General features: G+C 39.5%; 1 protein-coding gene across 1 annotated transcript; it reads left to right on the forward strand.

Moving 5' to 3' along the window:
- Positions 1-19,049: 19,049 nt before the first annotated feature.
- On the forward strand, positions 19,050-21,475 carry DEFB129 (defensin beta 129). The gene is made up of 2 exons (XM_036121811.1): positions 19,050-19,107; positions 21,030-21,475. The coding sequence occupies exons 1-2, from the start codon at positions 19,050-19,052 to the stop codon at positions 21,473-21,475; spliced, it is 504 nt and encodes a 167-aa protein (XP_035977704.1).
- Positions 21,476-22,624: the final 1,149 nt, after the last annotated feature.

The following is a 22,624-nucleotide window of genomic DNA, read 5'->3' on the forward strand; positions in this document are numbered from 1 at the left end:
ACCACTTCACTTCGACAAAAGACCTCCATTAGTACTGTTTTCACTAACCAAAAGAAAGCTTAAGAGGATTCTTGCTTTTACAAAAAAAGGCAAAAAATTGGGGCGCCTGGGTGGCTCAGTTGGTTAAGCAACTGCCTTCAGCTCAGGTCATGATCCTGGAGTCCCGGGATCGAGTCCCGCATAGGGCTCCCTGCTCGGCGGGGAGTCTGCTTCTCCCTCTAACCCTCCCCCCTCTCATGCTCTCTCTCTATCTCATTCTCTCTCTCAAATAAATAAATAAAATATTAAAAAAAAAAAAAAGGCAAAAAATGAAAATAACATTCAGTGTTTGTTTTGCAGCAAGCTGTTATAGAGGCGGCACACCCTGAGTAACGACAGTGACACCGCCAAGCCCCTACCCCCAGATCTACACTCAGCATCTCAGCATCAAGCTGCCAGGGCTTTAAACTGGATCAGTGAGCATCTGTGCTTCATCTCAATTTAATTTGTGCATTCATTGACAAGATGTGTCTAAAGGTGTCGGAAAAACCAAAAGAAAGGTTACTTTTCAGTTCTGGGAACATCCTCAAATTTTTCAATATAAATTAATGATAACTATCTCTTCACTTTACACCATTTCATCTCACAAAAGATTTCATAGGAATGCTCCACTTTTGGATAGTGGGGGAAACCTGTATTTACCTAAAGGAATTGAAAGCTTATGCCCACACAAAAACCTGCATACAGAAGTTTAAAGCAGCTTTATTCATAATTGCCAAAATGTGGAAACAACCAAGATATACTTCAGAAGGTAAAGGGATAACAACTGTGATACATCTTGACAATGGAATATTATTCAGTGCCAAAAAGAAATGGGCTATTAAGCCATCAGCAGACATGGAATAAACTTAAATGCGTATGACTAAGTGAAAGAAGCCAATTTCAGAAAGACACAAACTGTATGATTACAACTGTATGACATTTGTTAAAAGGAAAAACTATGGAGACAGAAAGATTAGTGTTGTCAGGGATTGGGGTGGGGGGATGGATGAGTAGGTGGAGCACAGGAAGTATTTAAGGTAGTGAAACTATTCTGTGATACTAGAATGATGAATCCATGTCAATACATTTGCCTAAAGCCATAGAAAATACAACACCAAGAGTAAACCATAATGTAAACTGTGGATTTTAGTGATTATTATATGCTAATCATAGCAAGTAAACCACTCTGCTGGAGTTTGTTGATAATGGTGGAGGCTATGCATGTGCAGGGGCAGGGAGTATATGACAGATCTCTGTATCTTCCTTGCAACAATTGCAACAATTTTGCAATGAAACTAAAATTTCATTTAAAAAATAAAGTCCTGGGGTGCCTGGGTGGTTCAATCAGTTAAGCATCCAACTCTTGATTTCGGCTCAGGTCATGATCTCTGGGTCATGAAATCAAATCCCACATCAGGCTCCATGCTCAGCACTAGTCTGCTTGAGATTCTTTCTCCCTCTCCCACTGCCCCTTCTGCTTGTGCTCTCTCTCTCTCTCTCTCTCAAATAAATGAATGAATGAATGAATGAATAAACAAATCTTTAAAAAAAAAAAAAAGAGGGCAGGGCACCTGGGTGGCTCAGTCGTTAAGCGTCTGCCTTCGGCTCAGGTCATGATCCCAGGGTCCCGGGATCAAGCTCCGCATTGAGCTCCCTGCTTGGCAGGGGGCCTGCTTCTCCTTCTCCCACTCCCCCTGCTTGTGTTCCCACTCTCGCTGTGTCTCTCTCTGTCAAATAAATAAATAAAATCTTTAAAAAAAAAAAAAAGAGGGGGGAAAGGAAAAGATGGCAGAGGAGTAGGGGACCCTATTCCAACTGATCCCCGGAATTGAGTTGGATATCTACCAGACCCTCTGAACACCCTCAAAATCAGCCTGATGTGTAAGAAGACAGATCTGGATCTCAACAAACAGAATATCACAGGCAGTTGGTTTCAAGGTACAAAGTGGGGAACCATGATTCAGCGGGCAAATATCAGAGGATAAATGGCAGCTGGATGGAGCCTGGCCATGGGGATCCTGCACCGCCTGTGAGCAACAGCCTCCCGCGCTGGGGACTGGGCACAGACTTGCAGACCGGTAGCGGTGGGGAAATGACTTTAGGGCAGCCCCCCGGATGGAAACCAGAGCAGCAGGGCTGCATGTGCGAACTGGGGGCGGCTGGCAGTTTTAGAAGCACAAAGGGCAAAGACCTGCCCTGACCTGGAGGCGAGGACTGGGAGCGCTGCGGAGGGGCGCACAACCCAGGACACTGCACTTTATAGCAGCACAGACAGAAAGGGAGAGAGGTGGACTGGAGAGCTCACTGAAGAACAGACTGCGATCTCTCTGCTCTGAAGTAGAGGGTTGGAAACAGTCTCTTCTGCTCTGACTCTCAGAAGAGACGCAGAAAACCGCCAGAGAACAAAAGCCCCAAAAAACTGGTTCCCACTGAGCCCATCCCCCGCCACAGGGGGCAGGGCAACTCTGCCCAAACAGGGTTGCCTGAGTAACAACACAGCAGGCCCCTCCCCCAGAAGACAGGCTGGGAGAACAAGAGGCCAGCAACCCTAAGGTCCCAAGAAAACAGGTGCATCTTGCTTGGGTTCTGGTCAATAATTTGGACTCTGTACATTCCTTCAACCACCCTCAACAGAACGAGTAGGAGGAGGAACCCCCAAAATAGGAAAAACTCAGAGATTATGACTTATGCCACAGATGTACAAATGGATTCAGATACAACCAAGATGTTGGAGATGGAATTCAGGCTAGCAATTGTGAAGACAATGGCTAGAATGGAGAAATCAATTAATGGCAACATAGAGTCTCTAAGGGCAGAAATGAAAGCTGAATTGGCAGAATTTAAAAACGCTATCAATGAGATCCAAGCTAATCTAGATAATCTAACAGCCAGGGTAAGTGAGGCAGAAGAACGAATTAGTGACCTGGAAGACCATTTAATAGATAAAAAGGGAAAAGAGGAGGCCAGGGAAAAACAACTCAGAATCCATGAAAATAGAAGCAGAGAAATAAGTGACACCATGAAGGGTTCCAATGTCAGAATTATTGGAATCCCGGAGGGGGTGGAGAGAGAGAGAGGACTAGGAGATATATTTGAGCAAATCATAGCGAGAACTTCCCTAATCTGGGGAATGAAACAAACATTCGTGTCCTAGAGGCAGAGAGGACCCCTCCCAAGATCAAGGAAAACAGGCCAACACCCTGGCATGTAATAGTAAAACTCACAAATCTTAGAACCAAGGAAACCATCTTAAGGGCAGTTAGGGGGAGGGGAAGAGATTCCTTACGTACAGAGGGAGGAACATCAGAATAACGTCAGACCTATCCACAGAGACCTGACAAGCCAGAAAGGCCTGGCAAGACATATTCAGGGTACTAAACGAGAAGAACATGCAGCCAAGAATACTTTATCCGGCAAGACTGTCATTTAGAATGAATGGATAGATGCAGAGCTTCTACGACCGGCAGAAACTGAAAGAATATATGATCACTAAGCTGGCCCTGCAAGAAACATTAAGGGGGGGTTCTATAAAAGGAGAAAGACCCCAACAGTGATACAACAGAAATTTACAGGGACAATCTATAAAAACAAGGTCTTCACAGGCAATATGATGACAATTAATTCATAACTTTCAATAATCACTCTCAACGTGAATGGCCTAAATGCTCCCATAAAACGGCACAGGGTTGCAGATTGGATAAAAAGACAGGACCCATTCATATGCTGTCTACAAGAGACTCATTTTGAACCTAAACATACATCCAGACTGAAAATGAAGGGATGGAGATCCATCTTCCATGCCAGTGGACCTCAAAAGAAAGCTGGGGTAGCAATTCTTATATCAGACAAATTAGATTCTAAACTAAAGACTGTAGTTAGAGACACTGCTTCTCCCTCTCCCACTCCCCCGCTTGTGTTCCCTCTCTCGCTGTGTCTCTCTCTGTCAAATAAATAAATAAAATCTTAAAAAAAAAAAAAAAGAGGACACTATATCATTCTTAAAGGGTCTATCCAACAAGAAGATCTAACAACTGTAAATATCTACACCCCCAACATGGGAGCAGCCATCTACATAAGCCAACTATTAATCAAAATAGTCATATTGATAACAATATGTTAATTGTAGGAGACCTCAATACTCCACTCTCAGCAGTAGGCAGATCATCTAAGCAGAAAATCAACAAGGAAACAAGAGCTTTGAATGACACACTGGACCAGACGGACCTCATAGATATATACAGAACATTCCACCCTAAAACAACAGAATACTCATTCTTCTCGAGTGCACATGGAACTTTCTCCTGAATAGACCACATACTGGGTCACAAATCAGGTCTCAACCGATACCAAAAGATTGAGATTATTCCCTGCATATTCTCAGACCATAATGCTTTGAAACTGGAACTCAATCACAAGAAAAAATTTGGCAGAAATTCAAACACTTGGAAGCTAAAGACCACTCTGCTCAAGAATGTTTGGGTCAGGGGAGCCTGGGTGGCTCAGTCGTTAAGCGTCTGCCTTCTGCTCAGGTCATGATCCCAGCGTCCTGAGATCAAGCCCCATGTTGGGCTCCCTGCTCCGTGGGAAGCCTGCTTCTCTGTCCCCCACTCCCCCTGCTTGTGTTCCCTCTCTTGCTGTGCCTCTCTGTCAAATAAATAAATAAAATCTTAAAAAAAAAAAGAAAAAGACTGTTTGGGTCAACCAGGAAATCAAAGAAGAACTTAAACAATTCATTGAAACCAATGAGAATGAAAACACATCTGTCCGAAACCTATGGGATACTGCAAAGGCGATCCTAAGGAGGAAATACATAGCCATCCAAGCCTCACTCAAAAAAATAGAAAAATCCCAAATTCACCAACTAACTCTACACCTTAAAGAACTAGAGAAAAAGCAACAAATGATGCCTAAGCCGTGCATTAGAGGAGAAATAATTAAGATTAGAGCAGAGATCAATGAATTAGAAACCAGAAACACAGTAGATCAGATCAATGAAACTAGAAGCTGGTTCTTTGAAAGAATTAATAAAATCGATAAACCACTGGCCAGACTTATCCAAAAGAAAAGAGAAAGGACCCAAATTAATAAAATTATGAATGAAAGGGGAGAGATCACGACTAACACCAAGGAAATAGAAACAATTTTTAGAAATTATTATCAACAACTGTATGCCAATAAACTGAGGAATCTGGATGAAATGGAGGCCTTCCTGGAAACCTATAAGCTGCCAAGACTGAAACAGGAAGAAACTGACAACCTGAATAGGCCAATAACCAGTAACGAGATTGAAGCAGTGATCAAAAACCTCCCAAAAAACAAGAGTCCAGGGCCTGATGGATTCCCTGGGGAATTCTACCAAACATTCAAAGAAGAAATGATACCTATTCTCCTGAAGCTGTTTCAAAAAATAGAAAAAGAAGGAAAGCTTCCAGACTCATTCTATGAGGCCAGCATTACCTTAATCCCCAAGCCAGGCAAAGACCCCATCAAAAAGGAGAATTTCAGACTGATATCCCTGATGAATATGGATTCCAAAATCCTCAACAAAATCCTAGCTAATAGGATCCAACAATACATTAAAAGGATCATCCACCACGACCAAGTGGGATTTATCCCCGGGATGCAAGGGTGGTTCAACATTCGCAAATCAATCAATGTGATAGAACACATTAATAAGAGGAGGGAGAAGAACCATATGGTCCTCTGAATTGATGCAGAAAAAGCATTTGACAAAATACAACATCCTTTCCTGATTAAAACTCTCCAGAGTATAGGGATAGAGGGAACATTCCTCAACTTCATAAAATCAATCTATGAAAAACCCACAGTAAATATCATCCTCAATGCGGAAAAGCTCAGAGCCTTTCCCTTAAGATCAGGAACACGTCAAGGATGCCCACTCTCACCACTATTGTTCAACATAGTACTAGAAGTCCTAGCAACAGCAATCAGACAACAAAAAGAAATAAAAGGTATTCAAATTGGCAAAGAAGTCAAACTCTCTCTTTTTGCAGATGACATGGCACTTTATGCGGAAAACCCAAAAGACTCCACCCCCAAATTACTAGAACTCATACAGCAATTCAGTAATGTGGTAGGATACAAAATCAATGCACAGAAATCAGTTGCTTTCTTATACACTAACAACACAACTGTAGAAAGAGAAATTAGAGAAACGATTCCATTTACAATAGCACCAAAAATCATAAGATACCTCGGAATAAACCTAACCAAAGAGGAAAAGGATCTATACTCTAGGAACTACAGAACACTCATGAAAGAAATTGAAGAAGACACAAAAAGATGGAAAAACATTCCATGTTCATGGATCGGAAGAATAAACATCGTTAAAATGTCTATGCTACCCAGAGCAATCTATACCTTCAACGCCTCCCGATCAAAATTCCAATGACATTTTTCAAAGTGCAAGAATAAACAATCCTAAAATTTGTATGGAATCAGAAAAGACCCCGAATCGCCAAGGAAATGTTGAAAAAGAGAAACAAAGCTGGGGGCATCATGTTGCCCGATTTCAAGCTATATTACAAAGCAGTGATCACCAAGACGGCGTGGTACTGGCACAAAAACAGACATATAGACCAATGGAACAGACTAGAGTCCAGATATGCACCCTCAACACTATGGTCAAATAATCTTCGACACAGCAGGAAAAAATACGCAATGGAAAAAAGACTGTCTCTTCAATAAATGGTGCTGGGAAAATTGGACAGCCACATGCAGAAGAATGAAACTCAACCATTCTCTAACACCATTCACAAAGATAAATTCAAAATGGATGAAAGACCTCAATGTGAGACAGGAACCCATCAAAATCCTAGAGGAGAACATAGGTAATAATCTCTTTGACATTGGCCACAGCAATTTCTTTCAAGATACATCTCCAAAAGCTAGTGAAATAAAAGCAAAAATGAACTTCTGGGACTTCATCAAGATAAAAAGCTTCTGCACAGCAAAGGAAACAGTCAACAAAACAAAGAGGCAACCCACAGAATGGGAGAAGATATTTGCAAATGACACTACAGATAAAGGGCTGGTATCCAAGATCTATAAAGAACTTCTCAAACTCAACACCCAAAAAACAAATAATCAAGTCAAAAAATGGGCAGAAGACATGAACAGACACTTCTCTGAAGAAGACATGTAAATGGCTAACAGACACATGAAAAAATGCTCATCATCATTAGCCATCAGGGAAATTCAAATCAAAACCACATTGAGATACCACCTTACACCAGTTAGAATGGCAAAAATGGACAGGGCAAGAAACAACAAATGCTGGAAAGGTTGTAGAGAAAGGGGAACCCTCTTACACTGTTGGTGGGAATGCCAGTTGGTACAGCCACTTTGGAAAACAGTGTGGAGGTTCCTCAAAAAATTAAAAGTAGAGCTACCCTATGACCCAGCAATTGCACTCCTGGGTATTTACCCCAAAGACACAGATGTAGTGAAAAGAAGGGCCCTATGCACCCCAATGTTCATAGCAGCAATGTCCACAATAGCCAAACTGTGGAAAGAGCCGAGATGCCCTTCAACAGATGAATGGATAAAGAAGATGTGGTCCATATATACAATGGAATATTACTCAGCCATCAGAAAGGATGAATACCCAACTTTTACATCAACATGGATGGGACTGGAGGAGATTATGCTAAGTGAAATAAGTCAAGCAGAGAAAGTCAATTATCATATGGCTTCATTTATTTGTGGAACATAAGGAATAGCATAGAGGACATTAGGAGAAGGAAGGGAAAAATGAAGGGGGGTAAATTGGAGGGAGAGATGAACCATGAGAGACTATGGACTCTGAGAAACAAACTGAGGGTTTTAGAGGGGAGGGGGTGGGGGAATGGGTTAGCCCGGTGATGGGTATTAAGGAGGGCACGTACTACATGGAGCACTGGGTGTTATACGAAAACAATGAAGCATGGATCACCACATCAAAAACTAATGATGTATTGTATGGTGACTAATATAACATAATAAAATAAAATTTAAAAAAAAAAGAGGAGGTGGAAGAGAAGGAGGAGCAAACAATTACCAAAATATCAAACTAAAAAGCTCCTACTCAACAAGGGAAACAACCAATAGAGTGAAAAGGCAATCTATGGAAAAGGAGTGAACATTTGTAAACCACGTATCTGATAAGAAATTAATATCCAAAATATTAAAGGAAATCTGACAACTCAGTAGTAAAAGAAAAATTAACCTGATTTTTTAAAATGGGTAAAATTTAATGGAGGGCAGAGGAGAACATGTGTGGTTTATAAATAAAATATCATTTTGTCACATTAAAATAATAATAATAAAAAATAAAAATGGGTAAAAGACCTCAATAGAAATTTCTCCAAAAATATACAAATGGCCAACAAGCATATGAAAAGGGTGCTTGACAACACTAACCATTAGGGAAATGCAAATCAAAACCACAATGAGATTATCACCTTATGCCTCTTAGGATGTCTATTATCGTTGCGCCTGGGTGGCTCAGTCATTAAGCATCTGCCTTCGGCTCAGGTCATGATCCCAGGGTCCTGGGATCAAGCCCCACATCGGGCTCCCTGCTCCACGGGAAACCTGCTTCTCCCTCTCCCACTCCCCCTGCTTGTGTTCCCTCTTTCGTTGTGTCTCTCTCTGTCAAATAAATACATAAAATCTTAAAAAAAAAAAATGGATGTCTATTATCAATAAAACAAAGTTAACAAGTGTTGGCAAGGATATGCAAAAATTTGGAACCCTTGTACACTGTTGTTGAGAATGTAAATTGGTTTAGCCACTATGGAAAACAGCATGGAGGTTCCTCAAAAAATTAAAAATATAACTACCATAACGATCCACCAATCCTATTCCTGGGTATATATCCAAAGGAAATGGAATCACTATCTCAAAGAAATATCTGCATTCATTTTCACTGCAGTATTATTCACAATAGTCAATGCATGGAGTAATCTAAATGTCCATTGATGAATGAATGGATAAGAAAATGTGGTATTTATACATAATAAAATATTATTCACCCTTAATAAAAAAGGAAATCCTGCCATTTGTGACAAAATGGGTGATTCTGGAGGATATTACGTTAAGTGAAATAAGCCAGACACAGAAGAACAGATGCTACATGATCTTACTTAAATAAGGAATCTACATTAACCAAACACACAAAGCAGAGAGTAGAATGGTGGTCACCAGGGACTGGAGGGAAGATGAAATGGAGAAATTTTGGTCAAAGAGTACAAAGTTTCAGTGATACAAACATGAATAAGTACTGTACAGCACAGTGCCCACAGTTAAGAATACAGCATTGTATACTTAAAAATTTGCTAAAACAGTGTATCTTATGTTTAGTGTTCTTATCACAAAATAAGTTAAAACAGATTTTAAGGGCTCCTGGCTGGCTCAGTTAGAGGACTGTGTGACTCCTGATCTCAGAGCCGTTAGTTCAAGCCCCATGTTGGGTGTAGAGATTACATATATAAATAAAACTTTAAAAAAAAAGTAATTTAAATTAATTAAAAATAATAAAAAATAGATTTTAAATGATAAAATATTAGATGTTCAAATGTAAAAAAAAAAATTTAAATGTCAGAAGATTTTAAATAGATTCTAAATGACTTTTGGAGGCCATACATGTTTATGAGCATATGGTGTTGATTGTGGTGATGGTTTCATAGGTGTATACCTATCTCCAAACTCATCAAATTGCATACATTAAGTATATACATCTTTTTGTATGCCAAAGTGGTTTAAAAAAAAAAGAAAGCCATTTTCAGATAAAGGAAAACTAGCAGACCTGCTCTAAAAAAAATGCTGAAGAAATTTCTTCCCAAAAAAGGGGGTGGGGGAGGAAGGGTGGAACAGAGGGAAATGGAACTTCAACAATGAAGGAAGAGCAACAGAAATGGTAAATATTCTGGTAAATATAATAGACTAGTCTTTCTTCTTAAGAGCTTTAAAATATGTATAGCAACTGAGAGCAATGATTATAACATGTCTCATGGAGTTTTTATTATATGTAAATGTAATACATATGACAACATAAAGAGGATAGTATAAAGGGACTTACATAGTGGTAAGAATACTACATTCCACTCGAAATAATAAAATAATCATTCTATGTAGATTATGAAAAGGTAAGATTATATATTGTAATCCCTAGAGAAATCACCATAAAACTATATGGTCAAAAAAAAAAAACTAAAAAAATTTTAAAGAGATACTAGAAACATATTTAAATAATCCAAAAGAAGGCAGAAAAGGTGGGGCGCCTGGGTGGCTCAGTCATTAAGCGTCTGCCTTTGGCTCAGGTCATGATCCCAGTGTCCTGGGATCAAGCCCAGCATCGGGCTCCCTGCTCAGCGGGAAGCCTGCTTCTCCCTCTCCCACTCCCCCTGCTTGAGTTCCCTCTCTCACTGTCTCTCTCTCTGTCAAATAAATAAATAAAATCTCTAAAAAAAAAAAAAAAGAAGGCAGAAAAGGTGAAATAGGGAGATAAAAAGACAGAGAACAAACAGAAAACAAATACTAAAACAGTAGACCAAAATCCAAACATACTGATAATCATAGTACATGTAAATGATTTAAATACACAAATTAAAAACTGGATGGATTTTTTTTTCACTAGACAATTAGTGACCCATAGAAGATCCAGGGCTTATTTTAATATTTTTTAATTGTCATAAAACAGACATAACATAAAATTTACCATCTTAATCATTTCTAAGTGTATAATTCAACAGTGTTACATACATTCACATTTTGTGCAACCAATTTCCAGAATTCTTTTCATCTTGCAAATCTGAAACTCTTTACCCATTAAACAATAACTCCTCATTTTCACCTCTCCTCATCTTCTGGAAACCACACTTCTACTTTCTGTATCTATGAATTTGACACCTCTAGGTACCTCATATAAGAGGACTCATACAGTATTTGTCTTTATTGTGACTGGCTTATCATATAGTATAATGTCCTCAAGGTTCATTCATATTACAGCACATTTCAGAATGTCCTTCGTTTTAAAATATGCATACTATTCCATAGTATGTATATATCACATTTTGCTTATCCATTCATCTCTCGGTGACTTGTGTTGCTTCCACCTTTTGATTATCATGAATAACACTGCTATAAACATGAGTGTATAAATACATCTTCTAAACCCTGCTATCAGTTATTTGGGGCATATACCCAGAAGTGGAATTGCTGGATCATATGGTAGTTCTATTTTAATTTTTTGAGGACTTGTCATACTATATTACCCTTAGCAACTGCACCATTCTACATTCCCGTCAACAGTGCACAAGAGTTCCAGTTTCGCCACATCCTCACCAACTCTTGTTATTTTCTGGGATTTTTGATAGTAGTCACCCAATGGGTGTGAAGTGGTATCTCATTGTGGTTTTGATTTGCATTTCCCTAATGATGAATGATGTGTTGAGCATAAATGGATTTTTAAACTATATGTTATTTACAAATACATATATATATTTTATATGGAAATATAAATATAGTCTCAAAATATAGTCTCAAAATAAATATAGTCTCAAAAATAAATATAGTCTCAAAATAAAAGGGGAAAAGATAGACCATGCAAACACCAGTAAAAACAAAACTGGAGTTACTATATTAATATCCAACAAAGTTGACTTCAGATCATGGAATAATACCAGGAGAAAAGGCTGATTTATAAAACAATAATATTGATGTCTTGGGTCAAAAATTATATAACTAAAAAATATATATATAACTAAAATACACAATATCTATTGTGAATAAGCCAGGAGAGATGGAGTTATAATGCTCTAAATCTTTATAAGGAGGAGAAAGATACTAATTAACTTTAGATTTTGATAGGTGAGCATGTATAATAAAATTTCTAAGTTAACAAGTAAATATAGTGTGTGTCTTCCAAACAAGGGATGGAAAAAATTTAAAGTGAAAAACATTTAATCAATCAAAAGAAAAGCAAGAAGGTTCCAAATAAAGATGGCAATGTAGGAGGATCCTGAACTTACCTCCTTCCACAGTCACACTGAATCTACAGCTACATACAGAACAATTTCCGCAGGGACGGGGGCCTAGCTGAACAACTCCTACACATTGGACAAATGGACCTACACACTGAAGTAGGTAGGAGAAGCTGAGACACAATCTCACCATAAATCCCAACCCAGCACGGCAGGCCTCTATTTTAACACACATCCAGGGGACTACTGAAATACTCGCCAAAGCCTGGGGCTGGTGGGTGCCATATTTGTGCTCTCCCTCTGCCTCACTTCAGCTCACCAATATCTCCCAGAAAGGAGCTTGTACAGCATCTGGCCCCCCAGTGTTTGCTGCTGCTGCCCAGGGGACACCTCTAGACTGCCTGCCTCTTGGGCGCCTGGGTGGCTCAGTTGGTTAAGCGACTGCCTTCGGCTCAGGTCATGATCCTGGAGGCCCAGGATAGAGTCCCACATCAGGCTCCCTGCTCAGCAGGGAGTCTGCTTCTCCCTCTGACCCTCCCCCCTCTCATGCTGTCTCTCTCATTCTCTCTCTCTCACATAAATAAATAAAATCTTTAAAAAGAAAAAATAGACTGCCTGCCTCTGGTTGTCAGCAGGGTTTACACTTACAGGTCCCACAGGACAATAACAGAAAGATTTCTTAACCCACTACCAACACCAAGGCAGAGCAGAGAGGCAACAGACTGAGGTGCCCAGTCTCTGTGAAAGGGGTCTATTAGCTTATCTTCAGAGCTGCAGCTGAAAAGCAGGCTTCTAATTAAACACACATCTAAGAACCAACTGTAATCCTCTCCAGAGACCTCAGAGAAAGGCACTTACTTTGTTCTCTCCCTCTGCAGCTACAGAATACCACGACTGCCCAGAGGGGAGTTTATACACACGTACTGTGCCCTGGTTTTTACATCTGGTGCCCCAGTTTTTGTGGCTGCCACCCAGGGGAAAATTCTTGATTGCCTGGCTTTGATGACCAGCAGGGCTTGCATTCATGGGCACCATGGGATTGTAACAAATGGAGAGACCGTTCTTGGCTAGCTACCAAGCCCACAGGGCACAGTGCAGAACAGCAGACTGAAACACATGCCCAGTCTTTCTGTGGAAAGAAGCTTATTTCTTATCTTGGAGCTTCTGGTTTGGCAAACATCTAGGGGCCTACTGAGGTGCTTTCTGGGAGCAGAGGCTGGTGGCCTCAATCTTTTCACTTTCCCTCTGCCTCACTCTGGCTCACAAGTATCTCCAAGGGAGAAGCTTGTGTACTCACAGGGCACCCAGATTTTTGCAGCTGCCACACAGGGGACATCTCTCATCACCTGGCTCTGGTAGTCAGTGGGGCTTGTGCTCACAGGGCCCGCAGGACTGTTACAAAGGAAGAAAGAATTCTTAGCCAGTTACACCCTCTCTCCTGCAGGGCACAGCACAGTGACAGCAAACTGAAATGCATCCCTGGTCTTTCTGTGAAAGAGGCCTATTAGCTTCCTTCCCAGTTGTGGCCTGACAGATAGGCTTCAAACTAAACACACATCTGGGGGGCAACTGCAATCCTCTCCAGAGACCAGGGAGGTGCCATCTTCATGCTCTCCCTCTGACCTGCCCTAGGTCACCAGTGTCTCCAAGAAAGGAGCTTGTGTATACATCTGTGCCCCAGCTTTTATGTCTGCCACCCAGAGGACACATCCCTTGAAAGCCTGGCTCTGGTGACCAGTGATGCTTGTGTTCACAGGTTCAGTGTGATGGGAGCAAAAAAAAGAAATAGCTCTCAAATGGCTATTACCCCAGAGTTCAGTGCAGAGGGAGCAGACAGGAATGCCCATCTCCCAGTCTTCTCCTGGAAAAAGTATATTCACATATTTTAAAAGTTGCTGCTTGGGAGTCAGGCTTCCAATCAGCCTGAACCTAAGTGCTGACTGAGCTCCTTCCCTTTGGAATACTGACAGGTCTTGTCACACCTCAACTACTGGTACCAAAAATAAAGTAGATTGCTTGGACAATCACAACGATTTGAGAGACAACCAATGCCAGGGTAAGGTTGAACAATAGGATTCATCTCTTACATGAGGCAAATCCTTCAAGACTGGGAGAGGTGTCTGTTTCATCTAATGCATAGAAACCAACACACAGAGTCAAGGAAAATGAAGAAACAGAGGAATATGTTCCAAACAAAGGAATAGAATAAAACTTCAGAAAAGGAACTTAATGAAACAGAGGTAAGTGATTTACCAGATAATGAGTTCAAAATAACAGTCATAAAGTTGCTCACCAAGCTCAGTAGAAGAATGGATGAACAAAGTGAGAATTTCATCAAAGAAATAGAAAATATTAAAAATTACAGAGTAAAGTCACAGAGCTTAAGAATATAATAACAGAGTTGAAAAATACAATAGAGGGTTTGACAGCAGACTAGATGCAATGGAAGAAAGGATCAGTGACCACAAAGGACAGTGGAAACTCACCCAATCACAACAGCAAAAAGAAAAAAGAATGAAAAATACAGAAGAAAGCTTAAGGGATTTGTGGAATAATATCAAGTGGACCAACATTCACATTACAGGGGTCCCAAAAGGAGAAGAGAAAGAAAAAAGGGCAGAAAATTTATCTGAAGAAATAATGAATGAATATTTCCCTAACCCTGGGAAGAAAACAGACATCCAGATCCAGGCAGCCCAGGGAGTTCCAAAAAATATGAACCCAAAGAGACCCACACCAGGCACATTATAATTAAAGTTTCAAAATTTAAAGACAAGAAGAGAATCTTAAAAGCAGCAGAAGAAAAATAACTTGTTACCTACAAGGACTCACCATAAGACAATGAGCAGATTTTTTAAACAGAAACTATGCAAGCCAGAGTAAAGTGGCACAATATATGTAAAGCACTGAAAGAAAAACTGCCAACCAAAACTACTCTACCTGGCAAAATTGTCCTTCAGATGTGATGGAAATATAGAGTTTTCTAGATAAGCAACATCTAAAGGAATTCATCACAAGTAGACCAGCCTTAACTGGTCTTATATCTGACAAGAAATGTTAAGGGGACTTCTTTAAGCTGAAATGAAAGGGGACTAATTAGTAACAGGAAAACACGAAAGTACAGATTTCACTGGTAAAAGTAAGTATATAGTAAAATTCAGAACAATCTAATGTTGTAAAGGTGATGGGTTAATTACTTATAAAGCTAGTATGAAGGTTAAAAAAACAAAAGTCGTAAAATAACATAACCATAATAATTTGTTAATGGATACACAAAATAAAAAATATAAATTGTGGGGCGCCTGGGTGGCTCAGTCGTTAAGCGTCTGCCTTCGGCTCAGGTCGTGATTCCAGGGTCCTGGGATCGAGCCCCGCATCGGGCTCCCTGCTCCGTGGGAAGCCTGCTTCTCCCTCTCCTACTCCCCCTGCTTGTGTTCCCTCTCTCGCTGTCTCTCTCTCTGTCAATAAATGAATAAAATCTTTAAAAATATATATATATATATAAATTGTGACATCAAAAAGACAAAATGGGGGAGGGGAGAGAAATTGGAGAGTCTCAGAATGCATTTGAATTTAAACTGTTATCAATTTAAATTAGACTGTTATCTGTTGTTTTATGTAAGCTTTCATGGTAACCACAAACCAAAAAACTACAATAGATACACAAAAGACTGAGAGAAAGGAATCTAAGCATACCACTACAGAAAATCATCAAATCACAAAGGAAGACAGCAAGAAGAAAGGAACCAAAGAGTAACAAAACATCCAGAAAACAATTAACATAATGGCTCTAAGTGCATGCCTACTGATAATTGCTTTAAACGTAAATGGACTAAAATTCTCCAATCTAAAGATATAACGTGTCTGAATGGATGAAACAATAAGACCCATCTAAATGCTGCCTACGATAGCCTCAATTCAGATATAAGTACACATACTGATTGAAAATGAAAGGATGAAAAAAAAAAATACCCCATACTAATGGAAACCAAAGGAAAACTGGGATAGCTACACTTATATATCGAACAAAATACACTTTAAGGCAAAGACTAATAAGAGGCAAAGAAAGTAATTATATAATGATGGAGTGATCCAACAATATGATATAACATTTCTAAATGTCTATGCAACATAGCAGCACCTAACAGATAAAGCAAATATTAACAGACTTAAAGGAGAAATTGCAATTGCGATACAATAATAGGAGACTTTAATAGCCCACTTTCATCAATGAATAGATAATCTAGATTAAAGATCAATAAGGAAGCATTGGGCTTAAACCAGACATTAGACCAGACAGACTTAACAGACACATACTGAATATTTCATCCAAAAGCAACAGAATACACATTCTTCTCAAACATACATAGAACATTCTCCAGGACAGATCATATGTTAGGCCAATAAGTCTTAGTAAACTTAAGAAGATTGAAAACATATCAAACATCTTTTCTTTTTTTTTAAAGATTTTATTTATTTATTTATTTATTTATTTATTTTTATTTGAGAGAGACAGTGCGAGAGTGTGAGCAGGGAGAGAGGGAGAGGGAGAGAGAGAAAGAAGCCGACACTCCTCAGAGTGCGGAGCCTGACACGGGCCTGATCTCACACCCTGAGATCATGACCTGAGCTGAAATCAAGAGTCGGACACTTAACGAACGGAGCCATCCAGGCACCTCTCAAACCTTTTCTGACCACAATTGTATAGAAACTAGAAATTAATTACATGAAGAAAACTGGAAAATTCACATATATGTGTAGATTAAGCAACATGCTACTGAAAAACCAATGGGTCAAAGAAGAAATAAAAAGAGAAATCAAAAAAATACCTTGAGACAAATGAAAATGGAAATACAACCTATCAAAACATATGGGATGCAGCAAAGCAGTCCTAAGAGGAAAAATCATAATGATACAGGCCTGTCTTAAGAAACAAGAAAAGTCTCAAATAACCTAAGTTTACACCTTAGGGAACCAGAAAAATTAATCCCAAACTTAGTGGAAAGAAGGAAGTAACAAAGATCGGAATAGAAACAAATGAAATAAGAATAAAAAGACAATAGAAAAGATCAATGAGGGGCTCCTGGGTGGCTCAGTTGGTTAAGCAACTGCCTTCGGCTCAGGTCATGATCCCAGAGTCCTGAGATCGAGCCCCACATCGGGCTCCCTGCTCTGTGGGGAGCCTGCTTCTCCCTCTCCCTCTGCCTGCCACTCCCCCTGCTTGTGCTCTCTCTGTCAAATAAATAAAATCTTTAAAAGAAAAAAAAAGAGCTTGTTTTTTTGAAAAGATAATTTGTTTATGGACAAATCTTCTCACCAAGAAAAAAAGAGATTCAAATAAAATCAGAAATGAAAGAGATGTTATAACTGATACCACAGAAACTGGATTTGACACCAAAAGCAAAGGCAACAAAAGCAAAAATAAATAAATTGGACTACATTAAACTAAAAAGCTTCTGCACAGCAAAGGAAACCATCAACAAAAGGAAAAGGCAATCTACCAAATGGGAGAAAATATTTGAAAATCATATATCAGATAAGGAGTTAATATCCAAAATATACAAAGAACTCCTACAACTCAACAACAACCAATCTGATTAACAAATGGGTAGAGAATCTGAATAGATATTTTTCCAAAGAAGACATACAAAGGGCCAGGAGGTTCATTAAAAGGTGCTCAATATCACTAATCATCAAGGAGATGCAAATCAAAATCACAATGAAATATCACCTCACATCTGTTAGAATGGCTATTATCAAAAAGACAAGAAATAACAAGTGTTGGTGAGGATATGGAAAAAACAAGATCCTTGTGTACTTTTGGTGGGAATGCTAATTGATGCAACCACTATGGAAAACAATATGGAGATTCTTCAAAAAATTACAAATAGATCTATCATATGATCCAGCAATTCCACTTCTGAGTATTTTTCTGAAAGAAACAAAAACATTAACTCAAAAACATACATGCATCCCCAAGTTCATTACACCATTATTTATAATAGCAAGACATGAAAGCAACGTTTAGTGTCCATTGATGAATGAAGGATACAGAAAATGTAATATATATAATGGAATATTATTTGGCCATAAGAAAGAAAACAGTGCCAATTGCAACAGAATGGATGGACCTTGAGGGCATATGCTAAATGAATTAAGTCAGACAAGAGAAAGACAAATACCATATGATCTCACTTAAACGTAGCAACAAAAAAAAAGATGAACTCATAGATACAGAGAACAGATTGATGGTTGCCAAGGTACAGAGGAGGAGCAAGGGGCAAAATGGGTAAAGATCATCAAATGGTACAAATGTCCAGTTACAAAATCATTAAGTCCCAGGGGTGTAATATGCTGCATCATAACTATAGTTAACAATGCTGTATTGTATATTTGAAAGTTGCTAGAGAGTAAGTCTTAAAAGTGTGGTGATGGATGTTAACTAGACTTACTCTCAATCATTTCACAACTTATACAAATATCAAATCATTATGTTGTACACTTGAAACAAATACGTTATATGTCAATTATATCTCAATAAAAAAGAAGTTAAAGTTATGCCAGGAGCTGCCTCCAACAAACTCATGCAACATGCATGTACTGAGCTCTAATGTTGACCCAGTGCCCCTACTAAACAGTGGAGACACCAGTACAAAAAAGACAGAAACAATCCTCTGAGACTTGATGGTTATAGCAATTTCTATGCTTCTGACTCTCCCACGTTAAGTGCCTTAGGCATAATTAGCTGACAGATAGAAAAACAAATATATTACTCTTGCCATGCTCACATATTAAGAAGGGATGCAAAGGGCTTGCACTTCCTTTCATATCTTATATGTCTTATGTTTCTCCCAGGATCAAGAGCAGGGAATGTGTTGCACAGAAGTGTTCAGGAAAGGCTGTTCTCAGAATCAGTGAAAACACAACTGCTATGAGCTTTGGCTGCACTTCACTGCTCATGGCCTAAGGCCATGAAGAGGCCAATAAAGGCTGGAGCTCAAGAACACCAACCCAGATCCAAGGCTTCCTCTCTGGCACCCAGCCATGAAGCTCCTTTTTCCTATCTTTGCCAGCCTCATGCTACAGTACCAGGTGAACACAGGTAATGTGGAATCCTGCATTTAGAAAGGGTTGGTGTGAGGAAGCAGGGATTTGGCTGTCTATGACAATGGGACCCCAAGTAATGCTGAAAGAGGAGATCCCCAAACAGGTGGCTTAAGAGTTTACCTATTGCCTCAGTCATGCACCATCCCCCATGCATCCCCATAGGCCCCAACCCTAGACTCTGTCTGATGGGGATACACAGGGAGCTACAGAGAAAGCAGGATGTTTTCTGTATACTCAGAAACTATCCAACATATAAAGGCTACCTTCCTGCCCTCTACATCACTATCATCTGGGACTCAGCCAAGTCTACCTCATTTCTGCTCTATTTCTAATTTAAACCATCTTTTGAAGTAAATGTTCATATTAGTTTATACCTTGGTATAATAAGTAGGAAGTCCTTACCCTTGCACTCAAAAAATCTCCTCTAAAGATCCAGTAAATAGGTCTATGTTCTCCATTTCAACTTTTTCAGATTTTTAGTTTCATCCCTTTTCTCGGGCTTTGTCTTCTTGGAAACCCCCAAATCACTCATCAGGGCATCTGGGAATACATCTTGGCAAAAGACTGAACCAGAGGATTGGCCATTGTTTTTTGGAAAGAATAGAGAAACATGAAAATTTGTTTCAGAATAAAAGAATCACCCTGATATTTAGGATTACTGGCAATGGGTCAGAGAAGGGAAAGTGAAGGAGTCAAGATATTTCTAATGTTTGTTTGGGTTTTTTTTAAGATTTTATTTATTTATTCGACAGATAGAGAGAGAGCACAAGTAGGCAGAGCAGCAGGCAGAGGGAGAGGGAGAAGCAGACTGAGCAGGGAGCCGGACGTGGGGCTCGATCCCAGGACCCCAGGATCATGACCCGAGCCAAAGGCAGCCACTTAACCGACTGAGCCACCCAGGCGCCCCAAGATATTTCTAATGTTTTTATCTTGGGACCTTAAGAGAAGAGCAGTAACATAAGCAAGTATGGCTGTGTCGTCTTGGGTAAAGTCACTTAGTCACTTTGAGCCCCAAATTCCACATGAGTATAGCAGGTTAATCAATGTAGCTGCTTGAAATATAAGAATTTTACTGTTTTGTCTCTGGAGAGAAATAATGTTGAAATGTATGTGAATATTAGGTGCTACATAAGCTTCTTGTTATTTATGGAAAATCAGTTGAATTGTTAAGATTACAGAATGAGGGAGAACTTTCTTGATTCAGAAAAAAAGGTGAGACACTGGGATAAAAAAAATTCAGCAGATGAAGATGAAGTACTAAACTGAGCAGAGAATTTAGAGCTATAGATAACCATGTGGGAGTTACCTTGACAGAGATGAGGTTAAGGCTGTGATGATGAATAAAGCCTCTGAGGGACAGAATGTTCAGAGAGACTACAAATGATAGAACACCATGCCCCAGGAACCACAGGACAAGTGGTTGTCAAGGAGGGTGAGGTCATGGACCACTGGGTTTGGCAAGAAGTCAGCACTCCTGAAAGTCCTATTGAACTCTTTTGAAAGTCTTTCTTGGATTAGTTTTATGACAGATTTTGCTCTTGTTGGTATTTCCTAGGATCATGAAGAAAGATAGTGATGCTCTGTAAGTGTCTAAGATGTCTAAGTGTCTAAGTTGGAGGTCTAAAATCCTATCCTGAAGAAAAAAAAAAAAAATGTGTTCCCTTTTCTCCTTCGTCTATGTGCCTCTAGATTTTTAAAGTTACTCAATGAGGGGGACTAGAGAGATTTATTTTGGAGTTTAGGGGTGTACAGCGACTTTACTGGCCTGCCAGGTGCTTCCATCAATATCCCTAAACAGTGCACTTAAAACTTAGCATTAATAAACAACCTCTTATTCTATGCTTCACCCTCCAGCAGTCTTAACATCATATCTAGCTAGTAACCTTAGCCCAGTGGTTTTCTTTTTTCTTTGTGCAGAGTACTTTGGCTTACGAAGATGTTTAATGGGTTTTGGAAGATGCAAAGACCACTGTGCCATGGATGAAAAAGAGATACAGAAATGCAAGAAGAAGAAATGTTGCATTGGACCAAAAGTGGTTCAAATGATAAAAAACTACATGCAAAATGAAATATCCCACACACTTGGAGAGGACTCCCAAGAACACCTACAAACTACCAAGAATTCTGATGCTGAGATACAAACAAAAAATCAGATTTTATCTCTTCTCCCCCATATCAAAAGCATCAGCCCTTTTACCAACATCAACACCCTCATCACCCCAAATGCCACCAATGTAAACTCTGCCATCACCAACTCTGTGTTCTCAGGAAAGATTTCATATACTGCTATTTCTACCAAGAGAGACACCAAAGAAAGCAGAGACTCAGCTACTGACTCCCCACCACCATCACCACCACCATAGACACTACCAACGACGTGACTGGAGCTGGAGGAAGCAGATGAGCAGGGATGTGGGCCTTTCCCTTAAAACACCAACTTCCTCTCTTCTTTGCTAGCTGTAAAATGAAACATAGGACTGTGTCCTCTGTCATCAGTCATTCAATAAATACTGTTTAAGCACCTATAGTTTACATAATGTTATCATTCTCACAGAAACCTCACAGAGGAGGCAGAGCTGGAGAGGAATGGAATTTTAGTTTGCATGCCCAAGAAAAAGCAAGCACCAGGAATGGTGAATGTAGCACTGAATTTGGCTCACGGATAGCTCAGATTAAGCTCTGTAACAAGGATTTATGATTCTCACATGATGTGCCTTCCTTGAGGTAACAGGACAAAAAACAGCAAGAGACACTATTTTCTTTTTTCACAGATTTTGTGGAAAAGGCCCAAATGCCAAAAACAGAATGGGGGGCGGGGGGCAAGTCTACCTTCCCCACAGAAGAACATAACCCAGTTCATGGAACCATTTAAGATAAAAATATGGGGGAATAGAGGAAGGGAGGAGCGGTAAGGGAGAAGCATAGGACTTCTACCTCTGGTCCAAAGCATTTCCCAAGGGACAATAGGCAATAGGCAGAGTGGTGTTTCCAACAGATAGAGAATGCAGACCACAAATGCAAATCATATAAGTCATTGAATTTTCTAATAGCTACATTTAGAAAAGTAAAACTAGATGAAATGAATATTGATAATATATTTTATTTGATGCAGTAAATCTAAAATATTATCATTTCAACATATAATCAATATAAAAATTATTTGAGATGTTTTGCATTCTATTTTTGCACTAAGTCTTTGAAATCTCACATGTATATTACCATTCCAGCACATTTCAATTCATACTGGCCACATTTCAAGTGCTCAATTGTCCCATGTAGCTAGTGGCTACCATATTGGACAGCAACAGGTTAGAGAGTTTTGAGGGCACAAGCAGCTACTGAAATGTTAGGCGAAGGAGACGATGCTAATCAAAAGACAGCCATGTTTCTAAGGGTATATGACCATCTGTCAATCATTCACAAAATAGAGATGTAAACATGACATTACATCCCAGAATCTACCTTCTTCTATCCCAGGTCACACTTCTTTTATTGCCCAAATTCCAATGGCA

Source organism: Halichoerus grypus, chromosome 10 (assembly GCF_964656455.1).
Source record: "Halichoerus grypus chromosome 10, mHalGry1.hap1.1, whole genome shotgun sequence".
In the NCBI taxonomy this organism is placed as follows: Eukaryota; Metazoa; Chordata; class Mammalia; order Carnivora; family Phocidae; genus Halichoerus; species Halichoerus grypus.

Bases quoted from the DNA above. Each gene is read 5' to 3' on its own strand.
- DEFB129 (XM_036121811.1), top strand. From the start codon at position 19,050: ATGAAGCTCCTTTTTCCTATCTTTGCCAGCCTCATGCTACAGTACCAG. The intron at 19,108-21,029 runs GTAATGTGGAAT...TTCTTTGTGCAG, and splicing joins ACAGTACCAGGTGAACACAG to AGTACTTTGGCTTACGAAGA.